At 42.9% G+C, this 25004-nt stretch overlaps 1 protein-coding gene and 1 long non-coding RNA gene across 3 annotated transcripts; one reads left to right on the top strand and one right to left on the bottom strand.

Moving 5' to 3' along the window:
• Positions 1-580: 580 nt before the first annotated feature.
• LOC103092855 (uncharacterized) lies at positions 581-3576 on the bottom strand. Its single transcript, XR_466721.3, has 2 exons — positions 3357-3576; positions 581-990 (listed from the first exon to the last, which is right to left on the bottom strand). It is a non-coding gene; the product is annotated as an uncharacterized LOC103092855 (long non-coding RNA).
• LOC103092433 (zinc finger protein 345-like) lies at positions 2205-24919 on the top strand. 2 transcript variants are annotated; one of them, XM_007492620.3, is made up of 5 exons: positions 2205-2272; positions 3254-3320; positions 3886-4012; positions 4305-4385; positions 19006-24919. In XM_007492620.3, the coding sequence occupies exons 2-5, from the start codon at positions 3288-3290 to the stop codon at positions 21072-21074; spliced, it is 2310 nt and encodes a 769-aa protein (XP_007492682.1). In that variant the 5' UTR covers positions 2205-2272; positions 3254-3287; the 3' UTR covers positions 21075-24919. The 2 variants fall into 2 exon arrangements, with proteins under 2 accessions (XP_007492682.1, XP_007492681.1); XM_007492619.3 differs by having other exon boundaries at positions 2206-2272; positions 4302-4385.
• Positions 24920-25004: the final 85 nt, after the last annotated feature.

Here is a 25004-nt window from a genome sequence, read left to right as displayed (position 1 = left end):
ATATGCACAAATTATGTAATTATTGATACCTTGAGATCTTCCCCCATACTCATCTTCCTCTCTTCCAAACCTTGAGAACTAATTCCTCATCATGGGGGCACACCCATTGTATTGCTCCCTACACAGACCTTCATTATGTATACTTGACGTAGTCCAGATGGGTTTTTTCCTTCCATCTGTATTCTTGCTAACTTTTCCACCTCCTCATTAAACCCATTCAGTACTGTGAGATTCCAAGTGTGAGAGTTTAAATCTTCCACTGAATCATAGATTTAGAGTTGGAAGAAATCTCAAAGGCATCTAGTCCAAACTCCTTGTTTTACAGATGAGGAAACAGGTCAGGGATGTGGAGAGACTTGTCCAAGGCCATGTAAGTAGTAATTGTCAGAAGGGAAATTTGAATTCAGGACCTTGGTTGCAAATTAGTGCTCTTCCCACTGTGCCATCCTGCCCCAGCCCCAATTCCCCTCTCCATAAGATTTCAGATATGAATATTTATATGTTAAGCTGGTCTGCACTATAATGGCATGTTAACTGAAACAAGGTGACTTTTTTCCCCAAAAAAACTAAATAACACTAATAAACATCAATAGAGGCACTTTAATTAATAGAAAGGGACCTGGGGATGACTCAAATGACAAAATCAGAAATGAAGGACTTTGAGAAGCTGGAGGATGCAAAGAGGAGGGCAAACAAGTGACTTGCTCAGGGTTATACGTATGTCAGAGGTAGGACTTGAACAGAACTTTTTGGCTCCACAGTGATCATGACATCCACTATGCCTTGCTATTTCTTGGTGAACAAGAGTTTTGTTTCTTGTTTTTTAAATTGAGAAGGGAATCATATATCTCATCTCCATCCTCTTCATTCCAGCACTCTTGTGTACAGTCCCTCATCACGTGGGCTATTGCAATAGCTTCTGATTTGTTTTCTACCATCAGGACTCTTCACTCTAATTCATCCTTCCACTCAGCTTCCAAAGTAGTTTTCCTGAAGTGTAGAATTTCCACATCATCCCTTTACTCAATAAAAACTGACATACCTATTTTTAGACTCCCCTCTAGAGGCTCCATTCTACCTTCTCACCTTTGCTTTCCCTACTTCCAATCTCATTGTGAGCATTTCCCATTCCTCCTTCTGCTTTATACAATCTCTTCCTTCAGGGAGGGAAGGATGGAGGAAGAGACAGACAGAGAGAGACAGACAGAGGAGAGAGAGAGAGAGAGAGAGAGAGAGAGAGAGAGAGAGAGAGAGAGAGAGAGAGAGAGAGAGAGAGAGAGAGAGAGAGAGAGAGGAGAAAGAGAGAAAGAAATAACTTTTTTTTAAGCCCCTGAAGTTCTGATTATCTTGCTTACCCTCATGCAGGGACATACTGAAGACTCTGCCTATGGAGAATTTTCCTTTAATATCTAGCAGCAGAATCAAGATTCTAGGCAGGGGTAAGAGCAATATTTCCTTCCTTCTTTTCATCCTTCCTTCCTTCCTTCTTCCTTTCTCCTCTCCTTTCCCTCCTCCTTTATTTCCTCTCTCCCTCCCTCTCTTCTTTCTTTCCTTCCTTCCTTTTCTCTCCTAGACTAGAAGTGCACCAGCCACTCATGGGTCCAAGGGGAAGAGACAGAAGGTGACAGAAGGAACATGTTCAAAGCACCAAACTCTAGGAGGAGAGGGGCATAAGGACTGAGAGCCACCAGAGCAAAGGAGGAAAGAGGGAGGGAGGCAGGGAAGAATAGATGAATGAATGAGTGGACAGGTGCCCGGATGCGGTATTTGAGAGGAGGACAAATGCAGAAGCCCTGGCCAATAGGAGAGCAAAGGCACGGGGACGGGGGTGGTGGTGGGGGGAGATGGGGGGAGGAAACAGCCTTAAACTGCTTTCCAGGCAGTCCTTCACGGAATGGGAGGAAAATCCAAGGCGGAGATCATACAGCTAGATTGAAGGGAGGGAAAGAGTATTTCTTGGCCCCTCCCGACAGGGCTCTGCCCCGCCTCCGGGCCCCATGCTGGCGTTGGGCCACGCCTACCCCTGCTCCCGCCCCCAGCCTCTGGAGGAGACTATGCCCCGCCCTACCCCGCCCCTCCCTACAGACTCCTCGGAGGGAATGGGGGAATGGTCTGTCCTCCCGAGCATGGTCGCGAAGGTCCCTGGTACTCCTAACCACATTTCCCAGAATCCCTGCTCCATGCGTCACTTCCGTTTCCTTCATTTTCCTCTACGTCCCCCCCCTGAGTTCCCCCCCCCCTCCCCGTGACCTCGTGGCTGCAGCTGCTCGGGGTGAGTCTTCCCTAAGGTTCCCCCCGAGCGGGCAGGACACCCTACCCCAAGTCCTTGAACCCCGTGGTCCTGTGATACCCCCGGAGCCATTGGCCCCCGGCATCTAGTGGTGGTCCTGCTTCTTCCTCTCCATCACCCTCGGACCGGGGGGGGGGGGTACCCCCAGCGATAGAACCCAGGTGTCCCAGGCCCCCTGCAGAGCCCTGGGCCTGGGCGCCCCATGCCCCATCCAGCCTATCGGACCCGGGGCCCGCATCCCATCCCCAGCCTCCCCGCCCATCCCTCCCACTAGGATTCCGGTCCCCTGCCCCGCCCCCATCCCCGACCGAGGCTCCGGCCTCCTCCTCCTCCTCCCACTATCGAACGCCTCTACTTTGGGGGAATCTCATCCCCGGCCCAGGGTTACCCTAAGCCTCGTGTATGCCGAGCCCTGGGAGTGTTGTCATCCCATCACAGCGACAGCAGCCGCTTGGGGACGCCTAGGCCGCAGGTCCCCTCGGAGCACCCATCAGGGCTTTGGGGCCCTGAATCAGGGGGGAGAAGCCCCAGGCTGGGGGCTAGAGGCGTAGCGCCCTTTAGGAAGAGGGGGAGCTAGGAGAGCCTGGAGAAGAGCCCGGGGACCCTGCACCTCCGCCTCCCCCCCTTCACCCCCTCTGGGCCCAGGTCCCCAGACCACCCATGACAGAGGAGCTGCCTGGGCATCAGGGGGACCACAGGGCTTCTCCCCTCCGGCTCTAGTTTTTCCATCCTAGCTGACAGTGGCCGCACCCTCTGCTCTCCGGGGAGTTTGGAGGTCGAGGTCCGGCTCTCCCCACATAGGGGCGGGTGCCTTCTGGGAATCAAGGGGGGCCCCGGGGGCCCCATTTAAGGAGCAGGAAACTGAGGCTCCGGGGCTCGACTGGCTCAGAGTCACTGCCTGGGACCAGCATTGGGATGGGCCTCGGCAGTCCCGTGGGGCTCACCGCTCTCTTCTCTCCCCAGCTCTTCCTTTGAGCCTAGCCTGGCCCTACCCGGAATGGCCGCAGGGGGCTCAGGAACTGCCTCCCTGGTGAGTTGGAGCCTCCACACCCCCACACCCCCTTACCGGGCAGTGACCTCCCACACTGGGTGGGCACTTCCGGGCCCCCCTCTGTGGAACCAGGGCTTTGGGGTGAGCCCCCTGGCCTGGGAGGGGGCGCCTCCTGCTGGACTGAGCTGGGGACGGGCTTGTCCGAGCCTGGCCACGCCCTCCTGCTCACCCCCTCCCAGCAGGCTTAGCGGGTGGGGCTGGGCCAAGCTTCCTCTTCAGCTCCCCGGCCTCAGGCCTGGTCTGGGCCCTTGTTTTCCCTAGTTTCCTGCTGGGCCTCTCCCTTGTGGCCAGTAAGGCTGCCCGACCTTCCTCCCAAGGCCCAGCTCCTGGCCCCCAAGTCATGTCCAGCCCCACCCCACCCCCCTTATCCTCTTCTAACCCATCATACCTTCTAGTCCAGCCGGCCTCCTGGCTCGGCCTCAGTTTCCCCAGAGGGGGGATTTGGGGGTAAGGGATAGAGGGAGGGCGTGTCTGTAAAAATGGGGCGGGCCTCTGGGCCCCTCCCATCCCAGCTTGTGCCCTGAGATGCCTGGCGGCCTTCTAGGAGGTGGTGACCTTCAGGGATGTGGCTGTGGACTTCACCCAGGAGGAGTGGGGCTGCCTGGAGCCCTGGCAGAAGCAGCTGTACCGGGAGGTGACACTGGACAACTACAGGAACCTGCTGTCCCTGGGTAAGGGGGCCTCCTTGCATGGAGGGAGTGTACAACCTGCCCCCTCTCCCCGGCCCCATCTGGGGGTTCTCAGCAGACCCGAGGCCTTTGCCCTCTTACTCCCCCTCCTGTGCCGGATGAGGAGACAGAGGCCGGGTTGGTGACTTGCCTAGGGTCACACAGGAAGCATCTGAGGCTAGATCTGAACCCAGGACCGGCTGGCCCTGCTCAGCACCCTAGCCCCGAGGTGCCCCACTCCCCTCCGGGGGCAGGCCCTGCCCTGGCTGACCCCAGCATGTCTGTCCCCCAGCAGGGCTGCCAGGCCCGGGAGCAGATGTGATCTCACAGGTGGAGCGAGGGGAGACCCCGGGGGAGCTGCCTGGAGGAGGCACCGGTGAGTGGGGGCCGGGGGACTGGAGGGAGGCTGGGGGGTGCACACAAGGCCCTGCTGGTCTTTGTGCCCCAGACAGGGTGGTCTCTGGATGTACCTCCCAGGAGATTCGGGGCTGGCGCCATCTCAGGAAGGTTCATCTTGTGCCGGCCCGTTCAAGGGGGGCCTCAGACTCTTTGGCCTCTCTTAGCTGGGCTCTTCCAGGGTTCCCATGCCTTCCCAGTGGGCGTCTAAGAGCAGCCTTTCTCTGCCTGTTTCTTCATACATAAAATGGCAGCGGTGACAGAGAATCGCCCCGAGAAAGGCACCATCCAGGCAGGAAAGGGTGAGAGGCGTCAACAACCCGGGTTTGGGTCTGGCCTTGGGCCCTTGCCGTGTGGCCTCAGGCCAGTCTCTTCACCTCCGTCTGCCTCAGTTTCCTTGTGTGTAAATGGGATAGGTCTCATGGTGCCTCCCTCCCAGGGTTATTGTGAGGGAGAGTTGGGGGAGAGAATGGGGGAAGCACTTTGCCATCGATTGTCACTGTTACTATTAGAAAGCAGGGGCGATGACGGGGGGGGGGGGGGGGGGGGGCTGGAGAGCCGGAACATGAAAGCAGGTAGCAGGAGGCAGGCCTCGGACTCCCTGTGGGGCCCCTCCAAGGTGGGGGAGTGGGGACGTGATAGTGGAGTGTGGGGCCTGTGACCGCACTGACATTCTTTTAGAGAGGGGAAGGGTTCAATAGTCTGGCCACCATCTACAGCAAGATACATTCTTAGCCTCTGTTTCTTGGTCTGTAGCCTGGGTACAGTCATGCCTGGCAGTGCCTCTGGTCAGCAGGGCCCTGAGCCTCCAGAAGGGCGGGCAGGGATTTCCCCTTTCCATCCCTGTTGTCCGAGCTCATGCTCTTTGGGGAAACAGGAAGCGCAGGCCCAGCCTTGGGGTGGGGACAGAGCTAGGATCCATTTGGAGAAGCCCTAGGTCCTGGGCAGCACTGGAAAAAGGCTCTGAGGGGGAAGATGGCACCTCCATGGTACCCTAGGGCAAGGTTCCACAGGCAGGGTGCCCTGAGGGCAGGCTGGGTGCAGGCCTGGGGGGAGAGGAAAGCACTGGGTGCCCCCACACACACTTTTGTCTTCTTAGCTTTGGGGCCCAGGGAGCTGGACCTTTGTCCTACAGAGCCCCCCAGGAGCAGTGCCGAAGCTGGGGTACACGAGGATCAGGGTCTCCCCAAAGGCTGCTATAGCTGCTGGGCTCTTATCGGCCCCCAGCCTCAGTGTCCTGGCCTGGCTGAGGCCTAGGAGTGGGCCTCGGGCAGTATGGAGTGGGTGATCTTAGGGAGACTGTGGAGCCTGGAGTCAGGAAGGCCCCAGTTTAGATCCAGCCTCGGGCCTGGCTGGGGGACCCTGGGCAGGTCACTTATCCCCAGTTCCCAGCCCTGGCCTTCTCTGTGCCTCAGGCCCAGACATAGTATTGTCTCTGGAGAAGCAGGTCAGCCTTTAGAGAGAGCAACGATGGCTGCAGTCTGGGCCTGGCCAGAGCCAGTGACGGGTGACCAGGCCTCTCACGGGGGCCCTGTGTCTCAGCCTCCCAAAGGGTCCTTTGGCCAGAGTGCCACATGGACACAGGAGGGCTGGAATGAAAACGGGAGGCTCGTTTGGCTGGCACACATCCAGGGCCGGGCACTGTGCTAGCTTCTCCCTGCCCCCGCGAGCCCCTCACCTTCTGCCCAGATCTGCCAACAGATCTGGGCAGAGTACTGGGAAGGGGGCCAGCACTCTCCGCTGGGTGGGATGGCCAGAAAGGCGACCTGGGGGGTCAGGGCTCCTAGAGGCAGAGTTGGGGGGTTGTTCCAAGCAGGGACCAGCATGGAGGCAGGGGTGTGTCTGGACTCTGCGCAGTGCCCGAGGGTGGCAGGTGCCACAAGCCTGAGCCTAGGGACAGCCATCGGCAGAATCTGGCTTCTGACTTGGGCTCTGCAGGACACATGTCACTGTCAGGCTTGGGGAGGACGTGTTGCCCAGTAACACCGCTAGTCCATTCCTCATCCAGTGTTTGATCCCCAGCCTGGTCCTGGCACCCCTCCCTGGCGTGCCCTGATTCCTGAGCAGTTGATAAACGCCTCCTCAGACAAGGTGCTCCTCGGGCTTCACTTCCTTCTCCGTGGCACTCTGGAGGAGGAGCCTAGAACAGCAGTCACAAGATCCAGGTTCTAGGCCCAGGGTGGTGCCCTGTGACTCGCAGCCTGGCCTCACAGTTCTCCAGCTCCGTATCCTCCTCTAAAATGGCCTTGTGCTTCCAGGCATGCTGGGCCCTGGGCACAGGGTAAGGATCCAAAGTTGTAATGGGTGTGAAAGCGCTTTGTAAAGTGTTTCACCCTGTGACTGTGAGGGAATGGTATTTAGTAGGACTAAGTCCACCCTATCAAGTTGGAAGATTCTCCTTGAGGAGACAGAAGTTAAATGTAAATCAGTGTTCTTGTCCCACCAGAGGGAAGAAGATATATTTATATTTTTTATTTCCTTCAGATTGGGAGACTAGGCCTGAAGCCAAAGAGTCTCCTCCAAAGCTGGACATTTCTATGGATGAACCATCCCGGGAGAAACTCATGAACGACGGGCCCCGGGACCTCAAATTGGGAGAAGCCTGGGCAGTCGATGGCCCGTTAGAGACGAAGCAGGGGAACCCAAAGCTACCTTCCACACAATTAGTGATTACCTCCAAGAAGGCTCCCAGTCAAGAGAGAGGCTGGGAACAGCCGAGATCAGAACAAGACCTGAGTCAGCAGAGAGAACCTTTGGGGCAGAGTCCCCATGAATGTGATACAAGTGAAAGCAGATCTTCTGATCTCATTAGAGGTAGGGAAAGTACCTCTGAGAAGGGGTATTGTGAGTGTCAAGAAGAGGACAAGTGCTTAAATGATCAGTGTCCTAAAAACCATCCTGGAGAGAAGTGCTACGAATGCAGAAACTGTGGGAAGGCCTTTCACTGGAACACAGATCTCAACAGACATCAGAAGATTCACACTGGAGAGAAACCCTATAAGTGCAACGAATGTGGGAAGGCCTTCAGCCAGAGCACCAAACTTATCGCCCATCAAAGAAGTCACACTGGAGAAAAGCCTTATGAATGCCACGAATGTGGGAAAGCTTTCATGCATTACTCATCGCTCACTTACCACAAAAAACTTCACACTGGAGAGAAGCCTTTTAAGTGTAATGAGTGCGGCAGGTCCTTTAGCCAGAAGACAAAACTCAATTACCATGAGAGGAGTCACACTGGAGAGAAGCCTTATGAATGTAACGAATGTGGGAAGGCCTTTAGCCAGCATGCAAAGCTTATTTATCATCAGAAAATTCATACTGGCGAAAAACCCCATAAATGTAATGAATGTGGCAAAGCATTCATACATTATTCATCCCTTACTTACCATCAGAGAATTCATACTGGAGAGAAATCTTACGAATGTAACCAATGTGGGAAGGCTTTTGGCCGGAGCACAGACCTCATTAGGCATCAGAAAATTCATACTGGAGAAAAACCTTATAGATGTAATGAATGTGGGAAGGCCTTCAGCCAGAGTTCATGCCTTACTGTACACAAGAGGATTCATACTGGAGAAAAACCCTATGAATGTAATCATTGTGGTCAGGCCTTCGGTTGGAATCGAGACCTTATTAGACATCAGAAAATTCATACTGGAGAGAAGCCTTATAAGTGTGAAGAATGTGGAAAGACCTTCACTCGTAGCTCATCCCTTACTGTGCATCAAAGGATTCATACTGGAGAGAGACCGTATGAATGTAACCAGTGTGGAAAAGCTTTCAGGTGTGGCATAGATCGTATCAAACATCAGAAAATTCATATGGGTGACAAGCCTTATGTGTGTTTTCAGTGTGGAAAAGCCTTCAGCTGGAGTACAGAACTTATTAGACATCAGAAAATTCACACGAGTGACGAAGGCCCATGATGAATGTGAGAATGTGGTCAGCCAGAGGACAGACCTTTAATGTACATCAGAGAATTGAAGAGTTGAAATAAACTTTGTAAAATAACTATGGATAAGCTTCCAACCAGTATTATTCCTTGTTTTATCACCCAAGTGTTCATACTTCAGAGAAATCATCAAAATGTAATCAATGTGAGAAGATGTTAGCCAGCTCTTTACATTTAGTCCTACTCAATTTTATCCTTGGATTTTGGAATCTGCCTTCATGTGCTAATCCTCTCTCCATTTTGTATCAAGGGCAAATGTGGTAAGCAGCCCATCAGTGATTTTTTTTTGTGAAACACTGATAAAAATGTTCCATGATACCCAGACAAGGACCATTCCTTGGAGAACTCACAAGTTGACCTTGATCCATTTTAGAAGTACCCTGTGGAGCTGTTCACTGAGTTCAACGTCCATCAAAACTGTCCAGCCTATATCTCCAGTTTCTCTCTAACAATAGAATGAAGTTCTTTCTCATATTCTTTGCTAAAATCTAAGTAAACTAAAGCTTTCTCTTGGTGTACCAGTCTAGAAACTTTGCCAAAAAAGGAGACTTAGATACTTTGGTAAGACTTTTTGGCAGAGAGTACATGGTAGCCAACATCTTGGTAGCATTCTTCCTTTCTACATGTTTTGTTAACTATCCTTTTAATGATCTCTTCTAGAATTTTGCCAAATTTAAGAACAATCTATAATTTTCAGACTTCATTTTCTTCCTTTTCTTAAAAAAAATTAAGATATTTGTTTTCCAGTCATCCAGTATTTTTTCCATTAATTTATTCTTTTCCAAAGATCATCAAACATTAACTAACAGCTTTGCTTTCTTACTTAAAAAGGGGAGACTTACCGAGGGGGAAGCCCATATTAAAAAATAACTAATGTGAACATTAAAAGAAAACTTTAAAAAGAATTATTGACAGCATAGATCACAATTATATCTGCAGTTTTTAAAACCCAAATACATAATTCGTGTTGGCCAAATCATCAAGGGCATTTGTTTCTCTCGTTGTCTCCTTAATCATCATGGGTATCAATTCCTTGTAGTCTGTATTTGTTCCTCTTTTTCCAATCCAAAGATGGTGGTCCGTGGCAAGGAAAAAAGACATTGAAGAATTTAGCAGCAATGCCTTCTGGGGTCAGTTCTGACTGTCCCATCCATTCTGAGCTGTGATGCCCTATATCCTCTTCTTGCTCCATACAATTGACCCCTTTTTCCTCTGTTCTTCTTACCCCATCCTTAGCTAATAGGATGTTTTTGTTCAGTCATTTAGTCAGTGCCCCATGTGTCAAATACATGGGATTTTCTTACAAAGATACTGGAGTAGTTGCCATTTCCTTGTCCAGGGTTTCCCTGTTTTTCAGATGAGGAACTAAGGCAAATTGGGGTTAAGTAACTTGCCCACGCTCATGACGCTGCTGGTATCTGAGTTCAAATTTGAACTCAGATCTTCCTGACTCCAGGCCTGGTGTTCTATCTACTGAACCAGCTCTCTGCCCCTTAGTAGAAGCCCTCCTGATATGTCAAGATTATGACACATTGTGATGTTTGTCTTCCATTCCTTGACTTTGTTTCCATCCTCTGGGCATGCCCCTCTTGAACTCTAAGCTTCTGTGCCTCCCCATCAGGTTTATTTAGACAATTGTTCCCTTGTCCTCAATGGAATTGTTTCTCTTTGTGTCTTAGATTTTGTTCATGAAATCTTTCTATTTTTCTGGAACCGACTTCCCTATTTCAATTTAAGCATACAGTCCTGTGTGTATCCTTTCTCAGAATACTTGGAAATCATTCTCAAAAGCCAAGGTACACATCAGACTTCTGGCAGATTTTCTGTCTTTTATTATCATAGCTGTTGGTATGGAATAGTCATTTCACAAACCCCAAGGTTCCCATTCTTTCCACTCCAGCAAACTCTTCTTCCACAATGGTATGAATCAAACGTAGAAGAGAATTTCCCCTTTGGTCCTTCCTCCCAGCTTTGGAAGGATGTGCTTATCATCAAATCAGGTCACTCACATAGTTAGGTGATGGAGAACTCTCCTAAATAATCAGGCAACTGAAGACCCCAGTTCATTCCAGATGATGCCTTCACACAAGTCTTGGGTATCTCTTTTCTGAATTACCTTATTTCCTCTTCCTGTCCATTCTGTAGTCTACACTAATGACAATATTGCTCATTCTTTATTTCATCATTCTTCATCTAAAAGCTCTTTATCATACTTCTCTCTTATAAATCCTTGGATTTTCCATTTGGAATATATTATAAATGTTTTCATCCCATCCCCTTCTAATGTCTTAGTTTGCTAGTTTTTGTTTGTTTGTTTATCTGTTTTTTAAGTAAATTATACCCTTTCATGGCTATTTTCTGGTCATAGATCTCATTATGTTTCTGTGATTCCAAAGAAGTCACTTTGGCTTCCTTGGTTTGGCTCTCTAGTTCTTGCCTATTTATTACCTATACTTTGTACATGTATGTATAGGAGTCATTAGCCTTGGGTTTTATTAAACTTCCTTTCTTGGATTTTATCTCTTGTGAATGTATGTCACAATTACTATTTTTTACGCATTATTGCTCTTTTTTTCCCAAAGTTAAAAAAAAAATCGATCATGTTGGGGAGAAGAAAATGAGCTTCAAGTACTAGAAAGGCATTAAGAAGAATGGTCTGATTTGAGCAGAAGGTGCATGTTGGGGAGAAGTGGGAACTTTTATAGTAGAATGGGCCTAAAAGATTGAATGCCTTGCAAGCTAACAAGGACAGGTTAGACAAGATGCAGGTGTAAATAGAGAATAATAAGACCCTATAGCAGGGAGCATATATTAAAGGGGCAAGGAGATAAATACTTTTAAGTAGCAAGTGTAGTAATCTAGGGGTAAGCATAATGAAAACTGATATTAGAATGATTACAGCAGAATGAAAAAAGAAAATGTAAGGGAGATTGCAAAGAAGACACTGTCAAAACCAACACTAATGACTTAGAAAGGTGGGGTATGGTAAAAAGATCATTACTCTAATAGGCAAGAAAAAACTGTCATAGTCTTTTTCCTTCCTTCATAGTTCTATGATCTTCTAAACAACTCAGTTCCCTTTAATTTTTAGAAACCTAGCACCTGGCTGCTATTCTTGCCCTACGATAGAATGGAATCAAACATTAGATGCTTCTACATTAGACAGGAAGCTGTCATTAGAACTCTACAATCAAGGGTACACTGGAGTCTGTTAATATTGGCTTGTGAAAGTTAAATTTTCTTTCTTTTTTATTAAATACTTAGTAACCTTCACCACCAACAGACATATTTAACCAAACAAATGCTTAAAAAAAATTTATGAGCAAATATTGTAACTATTGTTGATACTATCTAGTGGTAGATGTCCATGATCACTTTCTTTATCTTTTTCAGTCTAGATTCCTTTTTATTTGTCAATTTATTATTGTACTTAATGTTTAATTGGTGATTGCCAGGGATTTAATTTCTTAATCCCAAAATGAATTACTAAAGTAAAATGTAATTTATGGTAGTTTATTTAAGGAAGAGAGAAAAGGGGAAAGAGAAAGAGAATGAGTGAGCTCTGGTTTCCTCTGAGCCAGTTAGAAATTCTAAGGCACCAGTAAGGAGAAAGGATGTTCAAGACGATGGGCCTTTCTCGGAGATTCACACCTCCAGAAAGGCAAGGAAACTAAATCACCCTTTACACTCACCATAGTAACCGTCTAAAAGGAAAGCAGTCTAAGGTCTCCTGTACAAACTCCTCCAGGGGTCCAGTTTCACAGCCAAGTGTCTTCACTCCAAGTCTGAGTGTCTGTCTTCCAGGCTTTCCTCAAGTGTCTCTTCCAGTCCAACTCCGAGTGACTGTTCTATCCAGTCCAACTCCAAGTGATTGAAGATCTCTTGATTCATCCTTTTGTGCCTCTGTTTCCTATATTTAAAGACCTTTTTCTCTTGTGTCACCTCCCCTAAATTTTTATATCTACCAATCACAGCAAATGCTCCTCCAGGACAGCCCACTCGATGTATAAAATGGGTGTCACACCTTCTGTAGTTAGTTAACACCTTTTTGTGGTTAGTTAACACCTTTGTGGTTAGTTAACACCTTTTGTAGTTAAAATGAGTAGATCTACTTAAAATACTGAGTTAACATTTTGGGGATTAAAATCTAAAAACAGACAGAGGATTACAGTTCAATCTTCACAATAAAGGAAGAGCTAAGTATCTTCATTGTTACAATCAGGAGATAGCCAAATCCAGTCTTCACATATTAGATTTGTAAGACACAAAGCAACTATATTCTCTTCTTCTCGTTGCCATCCCTGACCAGGAGCCTATTATTACTATAGTTTAAGCCACAGTCCAGACATGTACATCTTGAAACTAGATTTTCTGGACATATGAAAAGTCAAGAAGTTTAAGTAATATTAATTCTTCTTAATATTAGTACTTAATATTGCAGCAGCATTACCTTTAAGGTTAAGGGAGGGAAAAAATCATGCAATTAGCCAGAAAAGCAGAACTCAGATGCCAGTGGATCCAGGCTAAATAATATTATTATTAACATACATTCTTAGAAAACAGGAAAATATTTCAGTATTGTTTTCTTGAAAGGTCAACAGAAATCTAAATGAAATCAATCCTTGTATCATTGTTTTTCACTTTGGGACCTTGAATTGGAGAATAAATCATCCATATAAAGAGATGTGATATGAGGGAATAGCCAGCTTTTTGTTTGGTTTCGATTGTTTCATTCTGTAGAATTCTGGATACTCAAGAGATTTGTTCAGGACCAGGAGGAATAATTTAAATAGGAGAAACAGGAATCAAAATAATGTGGAGCAAAGAACAGACAAATCTTGAGATTTCCACAATGTGACTGAGCAAGAGATCATGTCTACAGCCCAAGTCTCCCTCATTACCTGAAAACAGTAGAAATCTGCCATATGCAATTTAAGAACAATTCAAAAGTTGAGAAAGAAAAAAATCTTCACCAAAAAAACCAAAGCAAAACAGATGTAATAAGTGAGCAAAACAAGCAAAGCCTTGTACCTAATAAAATTTAGAAGTATTGTGAATAATATAGTGTGAGGAGAACTTCAGAAGAAATTAATTCTGTAGAAACACCCTAGAGACAATGGAGTGTCTCTAGTGGAATTGAAGGAAAGTATAAGGAGTTTAATTGAAGCTATAAATGCAAATTTTACTAACCTCAGATAGCTCTGGGGGAAAAAAGAAAAGGGAAAGAGAATATTTCAGAATTCTAGTGATAGATGAGAAATTATAACAAAATTGGAAGAACAACTGAGAACAATTCAAGACAGCTGACCTCGAAGAAAGAACTTGACAAGATTACCTACAAATTGTTCATCTTTCAAAGAAACACAACTGGGAAAAGGCCTGAAGATCCTATGTAAGGGAACTATATGCCTTGCCCCAAAGTATCTGAACTAGAGGGCAGAGGACAGTGGCCTTCACAGGATATTTGCAAAGAAGAAGCTCCAGTTGCACCTACTGAGAAATAAAATTTCTGAGATTCAAAGCTATGAGGAAAGCTTTCAGGTACTCCAGGAGAAATCACCCAGGATTATTTAACAACAGTCATAAGAGAAAAATAAGTTTGGGACACGATCTACCAAAGAATAAATACTGCTGACTGAAAACACAAGGTAGCATCCTCCAGGCTTGAACACGCCAGAATGTGGGCTGGAGGGCAGGGAGGGAGAGCCAAACTTGGGTTATTGTAATGACCAATCTCCCTCCCAGAGAAATAAATGATGAAACTTTCTTCCCTTCCTCCCTCCCTTCCTCAAGTTGATAGTAAAGGGGAGTGAGTGAGTGACTCAGAGTTGGGTGAATACTTCTGCAATGCATATGAAGTGTTTTAAGGGGAAAAAAAATAAGGCCAGTAAATACATTTCCTGAGCTTGAAAGAGCCAGCTAGTGTCCAGTGAGGGTAGATTAGTATGTCTTGATGGCCCCACATTCCTTAAGTGTTTTCCTAAGGAACCAAGAGAACCAAGCTCAGGGATTGGATACTCAAGAAGAAGTACCTTAGGGAAAGCATATCTTTCTTGGAATGTATCTAAGACTGTATCTTCAAGGTGAGATGTTATGAGTCTGCCAAAGCTAGTTTTGTTTTGTTTTGTTTTTTAAATTTTAAAATTTCCTACAAATAGACAGGAAGACTAAGAGATGCTTTTCTGTTGGTGCACCTTGCCTTTATTCAAGGGGAGAGTATAGCTTAATTTGAGATTTGAACTCAAGAAGGTAAGACAAAGTTTTATCAGTATTGTAGTTACCAAGAAAAAGATAAGGAAGCAACTGGAGTGCTCTCCAAAAATATAAAAACACCCAACCTGAAAAGGTATGACATGAAATACATGAAAAAAGGACTTTGTTTTACATGAGCCAATGTGCTCCAAGACCCTTCATGTAAGTTAAAAATCAAGCATAATAGTGAACCCCTTTGTTTAATGTTTTTCTTAGATGAACGTATCTAGGTATTTTACAACTTAGCATCAGTACTCTTGTGCTTGGGGGCCATTATTAATAACGAAATAGTGTTAATGAAACAGAAAAGCACTGTTCTGGTGTGCACATGACTTGTTACAAGGGAGAACTCCAGAAAAAGACTTGACGTTGGAGCTCATGTTAGTTGCAAAATAATGTGATGACTCATACACACAAAATAATGTGATGACTTTCAGAGCAAGATTGAGGGTGATTGTGTGAAGTTCTGTAAGACTTTACACTGCTTGGAAAAGTGGTGCAGATTTAGCAGGTAATTAAAATGTTTTATTTTACATATCTTTCCTGCCTTTTTTTTTTTTAACTGTCCCATCATGTTTTCCTGAATTTGTGTGTGTAGAGTTTGCATAGGAAGAGGTCCTACTGTTCAAGAAAATGATGAATCTGCAACAGGGCATCCAGAGAACATACTTAGCTCTAGTCCCTCCTCAGGTTGTGGTAGTCACACTAGGGTTCTATCTCACATACTATTTTCTGGGATAGACCAGAGGTAGCCATTTGCTAAGGTTAGTGACTGTTTCCAGTAGATGTTTCCCAGGGGTTTCCTCCTTCTGTTTCCTCCAATTTGGGAGATAGGATAGAAAGCTTCCAGTTAGGAAAGAGCATGCTAGTAAGTGAAGTTGGGAAGAGGGGGAGGGCATGTCTGGAACAGAGACAGCCTGTTACAAGAAGAGGTAGACCAAAACTCACCAATTTAGAGGGTCACAGTGCTTGAGCTGAGCATGGGTGATTGTAATAACTTCCTCCCTCCTCTTGGCAGAATAATAGAGTGCTTCGTAATGTGGTGTTGTATAGACTGTCAGTGGCTCTGCAGGTTGGTTTTGCCTAATTGTTGTCACGGGAGGGTTCCTTTGGGAAAGTATATCGTGAAACTGATGTAAGTAAAAAGGCATGAATAAAATATATCTGAAAAAAATGTGTGTCGGAGGTGAATTGTTAGCCATTGGGAGAAGAGCGTGACCTGAACCACGGCCTTGTCTAGAATGGACAAGGCAAAGTAAAGGATGTTCAAGCAGTAAGTGAGCAGCTGCAACAAGGACACGCAAGGAGCATAGGACTCCTCAAAATCATAAAATTGATGTTGACAGGATGAACTTTCCCGCATTTCAAAATGATGCTCGTGTGGAGGGTTCAGTTTGGGGGCAGGAGTTTGAGCAGTCAGAGAGCAATCACAAAACACTTCGTTTATTTTTAGGAAATAGGAAGGAGGAAAGTGAAAGCAGTCTTACCATAGATTATAACTCTTGCCCAAGAACCCAATCCTATCTGTTCAGCTAGGCCGAAGCCCTCACCTTCTCTCCTACCCTCCACTATCCAATCATATAACTACTACCTGTCTATGCACAGTATCAGTGATTAATAAGGCTGTTTCTCTGTCTCTAACCAGAGACAGTGCCCGCAGCACACCCTCTCCCCAGGAGAGCCAGAGTCAAAAAGCCCTTCTGCCACTTCTGCAACTCCCTCACCACCACCCTCCTTCCAACTGACAGCCTGCACAACAGGGGGTCTCTTACTAAAAAAACTTATTGCTCCTTTTCCTCTTAAATATAAAAAATTAGAAATTAATAAAAACTTTAACAGTAGGATGGATTAGAAAGCAAAACCCAACAATTTGGAATATATAAGAAACTTTAATATATTCATAAAGATGTAAAATGGAGGGTTCTATTAGAATTTGTTATGTTTCAATTGTATCCAAGAAAAGCAGTTATGGTAACTATGATATTAGACAAGGGAACAAGAAACAAGATAATCATGTCATAAAAGAAACAAATTATAATAGACTTAAAGGAAGCATAAAAAATGAAATTATTATGTGTACCAGTATACACCTAAGTATCTAAAGAAAAAGTGAACTTAATTGAGAAGACTTCAGTAGGCAGTAATTGTAAATTATTAAATGTGTCTAACTGTAAAATAAGCCTGATAGATTTAAAAGTACATATTTAAATAAAATACTAGAAACCTACATATAATAACAGTGCATTATTATTGAATGAGAATTTTAAGAAGTATGCCTATTTTTCAGCATTGCATTGCATCATGGCAAAAATTGATCATGTTTGAGCATGAAGGATTTACAAATAAATCACTGAATGGAAGAACTATAAGACATATCCATTAAAGACCATATAATCAAAAAGGAATATATGAAGAGTCAGACTTAATGGAGTTTAAATTTGTTTGTTAAAAATTATGGGGTCAAAGAAGAGACTTTGGAAACAGTTATACTAATGGAAATTATAGCAGTGGCACAACATAGGTGAATGTATGTGTTGCTACTAAAATAGTCCTTAGAAGAAAATATTTTATTCTTAATGTATGCAAAAACATATTGGGGTAGGGGGAGACCTATGTGGTGAATATTCAACTGGGAAATAAGAAAAGTAATCCCAAATAAGCATAAAAAGTAGAAGTTTTGAAATCAGAAGAAAAATTTAAAAATAAAAGTGTCTAGTTGATAGAGGTATTTTTTTAAAAGACCAGTTCCATTGACAAAGTATTAAATAATTTGGTCCAAAAATTAAAGAAGAAAGCCAAATTAGCAAGATTGAAACTGAAAAATTCACAGTGATTAAAATGGAAATAAATTATCAGAGCCATTCAACTAATATTTCAGAAATACATAGCACTAAATCTGGTCTTGGAAACTTGTTCATTCATTCCAGTCATGTTTGACTCTTTGTGACTCCATTTTGGGGCATCTTGGTACAGATACTGGAGCTATTTGCCATTTTCTAGGGTTAAGTAACTTGCCCAGCATCACACAGCTGGTATCTAAGGCCAAATTTGAACTCAGGGAGATGATTCTTACTAACTCCAGGCCAGATGTTCTATATCCACTGTGCAACCTAGGTTCCCTTGGAGGTCATCAGACCTCTGGCACATAATGTTTTTGTGACCTAGGGCAAGTCACTTGATGTCTTAGCACTTTGGGTGACCAAAAATTGAACCAAAAAGAATGCATTCACCTTGTTTTCTCATGACTGATGAAAGAGGACCAAAGAATTTTTTTCCAGAAAAACATGTTAAGCAAATGAAATTTAATATATTAATTACTTGGAATAACAAAAACAGATAGAGATCTAAATAATTGGATCTCAGAAATAAAAATTGAGTAAGCCATAACAAAATTCCCGAGGGGGGAGGGGAAGAAATCAAACCAACAACCAACCAACCTCCTGATCTGGATGGATTTACAAGATCACTTTTGTCTCACAAATAATCCTCTTTATATAAAACAATAGAAAAAAGGATGCTTCACCATTCTTACTATGGTTCCATTGCAAAAATCCTGTGCTCTCCAGTTGGCCATCATTTTGGGTAACAATGGAAGCTCCCTGAGGGCAGAGATGACTGTTTTTGTCATGATGCATAATAGTGCACATGGCAGGTGGTTTGTTAATAAAAGCTCTTTGTGTGAGGCAACACAATACACATACAAGCTATTTCTTAGGACATAGGACTCAATTCACATATCTAAAGATGACAATGGGTCTCCATTTTGTGTTCTCTGCTCTACTAACCATCCTTCCTACTTTTCAGCATTTTGCAAATCATCTGCTTTTTAACTTATTTTAGGAAATGTATCACCCATCTATTGAAACCTGTTTTGGGTGGTTTTCAGAATTTTCTCTTTCCAAATTATGACATGTCCTCCATTCTTCATGTCTTTGTTTTTGACTTAATTTTTTTTTTAAGCTTAACTGCTGTGTTGATCACCAATCTTTTTAGTTTAGTAGGACATAAAACTCTGGAGCTTATGGACTCAGACTTAATTTGGGTCCCTTTATATGATGTCTGAAAACCGTATTTCCTTATTTTTAACAGTCATCTACACTGAGCCTCAGTTTTATAATATTTAAAAGGTAATAATATCTGCCCTACTTGGGTCCCAGGCTTGTTGTTAAAGTCTGGCATGATAATGTATGTGAAAGTTCTTTGGAGAGTAAATAACTATCGCTTCTTGGCCTTTTGGCTAAGATCAAGTGTGGAAAGTAAATAACCACAAATATGAGCTAATGTTGAGTTTGAAAATTATTCTTGATTAAGGAAACGAATGAGACAAAGTGTAAAGCAGTTTTCTTTCTGCCAGTAGAAGGAAAAGGATATATTTATATTTTTTTATTTCCTTCAGATTGGGAGGCTAGGCCTGAAACCATTGAATCTCCTCCAAAGATGGCCATTTCTATGGATGAATCACTGCAGGAAAGTCATTCATGCGACAGCCACTGGGACTTCAAGTTGGAAGAAGGCTGGGAATATAATGCCAAGTTAGAAACGAAGCAGAAAAACCAAGATTATCATTCAAGGTCATTGAAAGTTACCTCCCAGAAAACTCTTCCTGAAGGGCAAAGTGATGAATGTCATAAATTTGGGGGAAACTTCAGTCTGGAGTCATTTATTTCTCTACAACAGAAAGGTCCTGTCAGAGAGAGCCAACATGAATGTCATACAGATGAAAAAAACTTTAGGCAATATTCAAACCTAGTTAAACATACAGAAATCAACTCAGATAATGCACTTTCTAATTATAATAAATGGAGGAAATGCTTTGGTTATCAGTCAGACCTTACTCATTTTCATCAGAAGTCTACTGCAAAGAGAATATATGAAAATAATCAGTGTGAGAAAGCTATTACCTGGAACACAGACCTTATTGGACACCAGAAGATTCACATTGGAGAAAAGCCGTATAAGTGCAATGAATGTGGAAAGGCTTTCAGCCAGAGCACAAAACTTATTTACCATCAGAAAATTCATACTGGTGAGAAACCCCATAAATGTAATGAATGTGGTATCTCCTTCATGCATCACTCCTCCCTTACTTACCATCAGAGATTTCATACTGGAGAGAAAGCTTATGAATGTAATCAGTGTGGGAAGGCCTTCAGCTGGAGCACTGATCTTATTAGACATCAGAGAATTCATACTGGAGAGAAGCCTTATAAATGTAATGAATGTGGGAAGGCTTTTATCCAGAATACAAAACTTATTTATCATCAGAAGATTCACACTGGAGAGAAACCCCATAAATGTAATGAATGTGGCACAGCCTTCATCCATCACTCATCTCTTACTTATCACCAGAGAGTTCACACTGGAGAGAAACCTTATGAATGTAATCAATGTGGGAAGGCCTTCAGGCGCAGCACAGACCTGATTAGACATCAGAAAATTCATACTGGAGAAAAACCTTATAAATGTAACATATGTGGGAAGGACTTCACTCAAAGCTCATCACTTACTGTACATCAGAGAATTCATACTGGAGAAAAACCTCATAAATGTAATGAGTGTGGCAAGGCTTTCAGTGAACACTCATCCCTTATTTGCCATCAGAGAATTCATACTGGAGAGAAATCTTATGAATGCAATCAATGTGGGAAGGCCTTCAGGCAGAGTGCAAACCTTACTGTACATCAAAGAATTCATACTGGAGAGAAACCTCATGAATGTAACGAATGTGGTAAAACCTTCATCCAACATTCATCTCTTATTTACCATCAGAGAATTCATACTGGAGAGAAATCTTATGAATGTAGTGATTGTGGAAAGGCCTTCCGACGGAGCACTGACCTTATTCGACATCAAAAGATTCATACTGGAGAAAAGCCTTATAAATGTAATGAATGTGGGAAGGCCTTCATCCGGAGTTCTTCCCTTTCTGTACATCAGAGAATTCATACTGGAGAGAAGCCTTATGAATGTAGTCACTGTGGACAGGCCTTCAGTTGGAGTAGAGACCTTATTAGACATCAGAATATACATACTGGAGAGAAGCCTTTTAAATGTAATGAATGTGGGAAAGCCTTTACCCGGAGCTCCTCCCTTACTGTACATCAGAGAAATCACACTGGAGAGAAACCTTATGAATGTAATCAATGTGGGAAGGGCTTCAGCAGGAGCACAGAACTTATTAGACACCAGAAAATTCACACTGGAGAGAAGCCTTATAAATGTAATCAGTGTGGGAAGGCTTTCAGCTGGAGTACAGACCTGATTAGACATCAGAAAATCCATACTGGAGAGAAGCCTTATAAATGTAACGAATTCAACCCAATTCCATTTAATGAACATTTATTGGCCTACTTTATGCAAAGTACTATGCTAGACAATGGGGATCCAAAAACAGAAATGATGCAATCCCTGACCTCAGCGAACTTACATTCTATTGGGAGGAACAGTATGTACCCAAATAACTAAATAGAGTGTGATTTCTGGGGCTAAAAGCAAACTTCTAAGAGATCAGGAAAGGCTTCCTACAGGATGTGATCCTTGAGCTGAGCTTTCCAGAGAGCTAGGATTTCCCAGAGGGATCACTGAGGAGGGAGAGCTTCCAGACACAGAGGTAGAAAATCTAGGGTTGTGAATTTGGAAAGGGCTTTACTCAAAGCACAAATCTTGCTGTCCTTAAGAGAGTTCAGTGCTGTATGAAACTCCATTAATTAGTACTCCTTCCTTGTTTACCATCCAAGAATTCATCCCAAGAAGGAGAGAAGTTTCCCAGTTTTGCTGTTTGTGTTGAAAGCCTTTCCCCTTTTGAAACTATATTTTCAATTAAAGGAACATCTGTTCAATGCATACTTTTTATGCACCAAACACTTCTAGAAGCTGAAATGATAAGGAAAACTAGCAGTTCCTGCTCCTAGGGAGTTTACCTTCTGTTTAGGTAGGGCCTCTACTTACAGATAAGAGAAGAGACAAAGATAAACAAACTAATTTCAAGGGGAAGAAAGCTAATAGTGAAGGGAGTCTGGAAAGGCTTCTTATGGGAAGTGGTTCATGAATCATGCTTTAGAAAAAACTAAGATTTCTAAAAGAGAGGGGAATGAGGAGAGAATGCTTTCTAGATGGAGGACACCACTTATGCAAAAGCATGTAATCAAAACTGAGAAGTGCATGGAGAACATGTTGTAGACCAATTTGTCCAGGATGGAGAATGTGTGATGGGGAGCATAAAATTTGAAAGGTAGGTGGGAGGCACTGTGGGAAGCCCTCTGTGCTAGATCAAGGATTCTTTATTAGAAAATTATGGATATTCTTACCATGACTATCCAATTATAGGAAGACATATTGAGAGAGGCAATACTCCATAGTAGGTATAGAACTGGACTAGATTCAGGAAGACCTAAGTTCATATCCTTCTCCTGATGCTTCCTAAATGGGGGTACCATTAGCAAACCACTTAATCTTCCAAGGCCTCAATTTCCTTATCCACAAATCAGGTTTGATAAATCCAGATGCACCCATGTCTCCCAAGATGGTTGTGAGGTAGTAGGGAGATCTGTTCTGGAAACGTCTTTTTTTAAGTGGAAAGCATGATATAAACAACATTAATAGCATCCATGAGAAAATTGCCTAATGTTCTTCATGACTCCGCCTCACAGAACTGTGTTCCCACACTTGAGGAAATATAAGAGGGAAAAAGATTTCACACTTGGCAGGCAGTTCTATTGTTGAAATCATTACTTATATGTTCTATGTATTGTAGCCTTCATTATTGGCAGTCTCCCAAACATTATGTTCCAAATTGTGTATTACTGTAGTCACGACTCTGAAATCATCCTTTAACTATCTGATTTGGTCATCTGATCTCCAGTGTCTGCATCTTTAAGAATCTCCAGACATTATTGTCATTATAGTCCCTCTTCAACGTGCAGATCACCTCCAAAATTTGGATTTTCATTCTCTCCAAGTCCAATGTGGGAAGAATTCTTGGCGCTCTTTCTCACCTGTTCTGTTATATAACAAGTTTGCAAGAACTTAATATACCAGAAATGAAAATTAACATATCAATTAGTTACAAAAAACAACCAACAAAACAAATCCTAGAACAACCGATAAATTCAAACAGTTCCCTCAGTGTATGAGGATCAAGACTGCCAAGCCCCAAACTCAATATGTACTCTGTTGTACAACCTAGACTCTCCATATTCTTGGCCACAAATCACACTTTTCCAAGTCTTTGTTTCATCTTTATATTCTCTGAATCCCAAAGTGCTCATCCCCAAATGAGAGTAGGGAAAGGCTGCTGCTCCTCTGTGATATGTGTTCAGTAAATACCAGAAATCCCAAACCAATGATAATATGTCATTTAAGAAGCCAATTATTTCACTCAGAACCTCAAAAGAAGATCCTACCCCTAGTGTGGGATAAAAGTACAATTTCAATGATCAATTTAAAGCTTTTTCATGAAAATAGATTGAGAGAAGCTATAGAATGGAAACCCATCTTTCTCAAATATTCGATCATTTAATTTCCAAAATATATAGCGAACTGACTCAAATATAAAGCACAGGACCATTCTCCAGTTGATAAGTGGGCAAAGGAATTGAAATGAAGGAGAAAACTATCACCAAAAGGGAAGATACTCTCTGAAGTTATCACTAATTAAGAATGCAAATTGGCTAACCTCTTAAGTTTGACCTCATGCCAGCAAACTGTCCAATACAAAAATTGTCCTTGTGGGAAATTAGGCACAATAAGTACACTATTAACGGTACTAAGACTTGAACCCACTGTTCTGAAACAATTCCAGACAAGTTGCTAAATTGCTCATTCCCTTTGATCGCAGAGAATCCACTGCTGTAAAGAAAGGTCCCCCAAATACCAAAACATCAAAAGCAACATTTTGTGGTATTAAACCTGGAAACAAAACGGGTATCCAACAGTTGGGGACATGGATTTAATGAAATATTATTGCCCTATACAAAATGGCAAATGAGCAATTCAGAGAAGCTTGTAAAGATGAATAAAATAAAAGCAGAACAAGTAGAAATGCATGTAATGACTACCATGCTTTTAAGTGAAAACACAAAAAGGCTGTTGAACTGAAAGGATTCATTTTAATTCTAGAGTTCAGATGATGAAACCTTCTCTTCACTTAGTGGACAAGGCAATGAACCATGGATCCCAAATGTGGCATACACCGACAAATAAGGTTTCCATATTGGCCTTTTTCACTTGGTGAATTTTTCTTTTTATTATGAAGAGTGCATGTGGGTACATGCATATGTGTGAAGCACATATTAACAAATGATATCCTAAAAACAAAGATGTCAAGAAAATTATTTTAAAATATATCAAAATCAAATTAACAAATTAGAAAAAGTAGATCACAATACAAGAGAAGTTAAGGAATGACATCTTCCTGTTAATAAATATGAAAACTTCGATGCGTCAACATCTACATAAATGGAAAATACCCCATCAATGTCACACAGAAAGTGAGTAATGGTAGGTTAGCCACAGAAGGAGAAAAGAGATTGTTAAATAACTCTCCCATAAAGAGATACTAGAACTCACCCATCATAAGTGAATTTTTTTCATTTTTTGAAAGAACATGTCATACTTTCCATTTTCCAAAGCCAAGAGAGAATTCACGTGAGGTAAAAAAAAAAAAATCAGCAAGATCATCAGAAGTTATAAAACATGATAGAGGATCCCCAGCAGTTTTTAAAATAATATAGGATTCACAGAAGCTAAAAGTGTCGATGTGGGGTGGGAAGTATATCTAATGTGCTGAAGGCCTTCTTTAGGGTCTTAGATATTAGTTGAAGCCCTCAGCTCTCTCTTGGGAACTCTGTGGTCTATTGTTCTATGGCTGCATTTTTTAATTTAGTTTTTCATTTTTAAAATATTTTTCCATGTTTACACATTTTGTTTTCTTTCCCTCAGCAGCTATGATTATTTTTGTACAAACATTTTTCATTATTATCTCTAGGGTATAAACCTAGTAGCAGTATGTCTGGATCAAAGTGTATGCATTCTTTTAAAGCCCTTTGGACATAGTTCCAAATTGTATGGCTGCATTTTTAAAAAATCAACAATAACTACAAGAAAACTATGTGTGCAGAGATTGAAAAGAAATTGCAGGAGCATAAAGAACAAATCATTAATAATTTTATTAAAGTTCATAGATTGTTTTGCTTTTTAAAATCAAGATGTAAATGGTTTGGATTTTACAATTACATGTTGAGATCAATTCTGTATTCTGATTGCTTGTTTGTATTTCTTGAGTGTTGTTTAAAATAAACTACTTTTAAAAATATATCTATGTTGTAGCAAGCTGCATGTTGCCACCAGTTCACAGATCACAGCCCCTTCCCTGACGTCATTAAATTCTGGAATTGC

Source organism: Monodelphis domestica, chromosome 4 (assembly GCF_027887165.1).
Source record: "Monodelphis domestica isolate mMonDom1 chromosome 4, mMonDom1.pri, whole genome shotgun sequence".
Taxonomy (NCBI): Eukaryota; Metazoa; Chordata; class Mammalia; order Didelphimorphia; family Didelphidae; genus Monodelphis; species Monodelphis domestica.
The sequence above is the reverse complement of the archived record's forward strand: the minus strand, read 5'-3'. Positions and strand labels throughout refer to the sequence as shown.